General features: G+C 42.2%; 1 protein-coding gene across 1 annotated transcript; it reads right to left on the bottom strand.

The window, feature by feature from the left end:
• Positions 1-26: 26 nt before the first annotated feature.
• Positions 27-1,180, bottom strand: LOC109222831 (the record flags this gene model as incomplete). The annotated part of the gene is made up of 2 exons (XM_019387139.1): positions 1,036-1,180; positions 27-478 (listed from the first exon to the last, which is right to left on the bottom strand). Coding segments are annotated over exons 1-2 (597 nt in total), but the record flags the coding sequence as incomplete, so codon positions are not given.
• Between the last annotated feature and the right edge of the window lie 21 nt (positions 1,181-1,201).

Here is a 1,201-nt window from a genome sequence, read left to right as displayed (position 1 = left end):
TATTGAGCTCTTAGATTATGGAGGACTTCTCTGTCCACTGGATTATTGGTGTGAGCCCAGACTTCTTCAGCTGCAATAACTTTAGATTTATATTCCTTGACTTGTTGGAAGATATCCCCATATTCCCTTCTTGACCATTTGCTCAACTCAGAACACAGTGCTTTTGTTTTTTGGTGAAAGATCCACATTGCATTACCTTGAATTTGTTTGTCCCAGACTGTTTGGACTAAAGGCAGGAAAGATGCACTTTCAGTCCAACAATTCAGTAATTTGAAGTACTTCTTTGCACCTTCAGGCCTAACATGCATCTCCATAAGCAGGGGGGAGTGATCTGATCCTGTTGAAGCCAGGTGAGAGATTGTTGTTGCTGGGAATGATGTCAGCCAGTTGTCATTGACCATACCCCTGTCTAGTCTTCTCCAAACAATGGCACAAGGGCCTCTTCCATTTGACCAAGTGTATCTTGGTCCATAGAAACCTAGGTCAGTGAAACCGTCAATCTTCCATCATGCTAAGAAATCAATGCTTTTGTTGATTTGGTAAGGAAGACCTCCTATCTTTTCTTCAATAGAGGCAATGACATTAAAGTCCCCAATAGCACACCAAGGCACACCAGTTGCAGGGGCTTTTAGCCTTAGACTGTCCCATAGAGGTCTTCTCAGGATAGGTTTACATTTGGCATAAATGACAGAAATGTGAAAGGTTTCACTTGCCTCAACATGTTTTAGTTCCAAGGTGACTTGCTGCTCATCTGAATTAATAACTGAGCCAGTGAAGTCCTGGTCCCAAAAAACCCAAATTTTGTTGTTGGTGTTTGAGGTTGCATGGTGCATGGACAGTTGGATTTTGAAGTGGTTGAGATGAGTGTCATCCAGGAAAGGTTCCAGGAAAGCAATAAGGGAGATGTTGTGTAGTTTTCTGAGGATTCTTAGTCTTTCAATGGCACCAGCAGTTCTAATGCCTCTTACATTCCAAGTGAGGGTACTGATCATTAAAAAGGAGAGGGTAGTTTATGGTTTGGTGGGACACTGCTACTTGAAACAGCTCTGTTCCTAGTGAGTCTTGGTGGAAGCCTCATTTTGGATCTCTGAGAAGGTCTGGTTTCTTCTTTGTCTGGAGGACCATTGACTGCAGAGACAAGTAATTCATAGTGTTCCTCATCATCTGATACTTCATTCATTTCATTGTTCTCCTTTATACC

Source organism: Nicotiana attenuata, unplaced genomic scaffold (assembly GCF_001879085.1).
Source record: "Nicotiana attenuata strain UT unplaced genomic scaffold, NIATTr2, whole genome shotgun sequence".
NCBI lineage: Eukaryota > Viridiplantae > Streptophyta > Magnoliopsida > Solanales > Solanaceae > Nicotiana > Nicotiana attenuata.
This window is presented reverse-complemented; position numbering and strand designations above follow the sequence as displayed.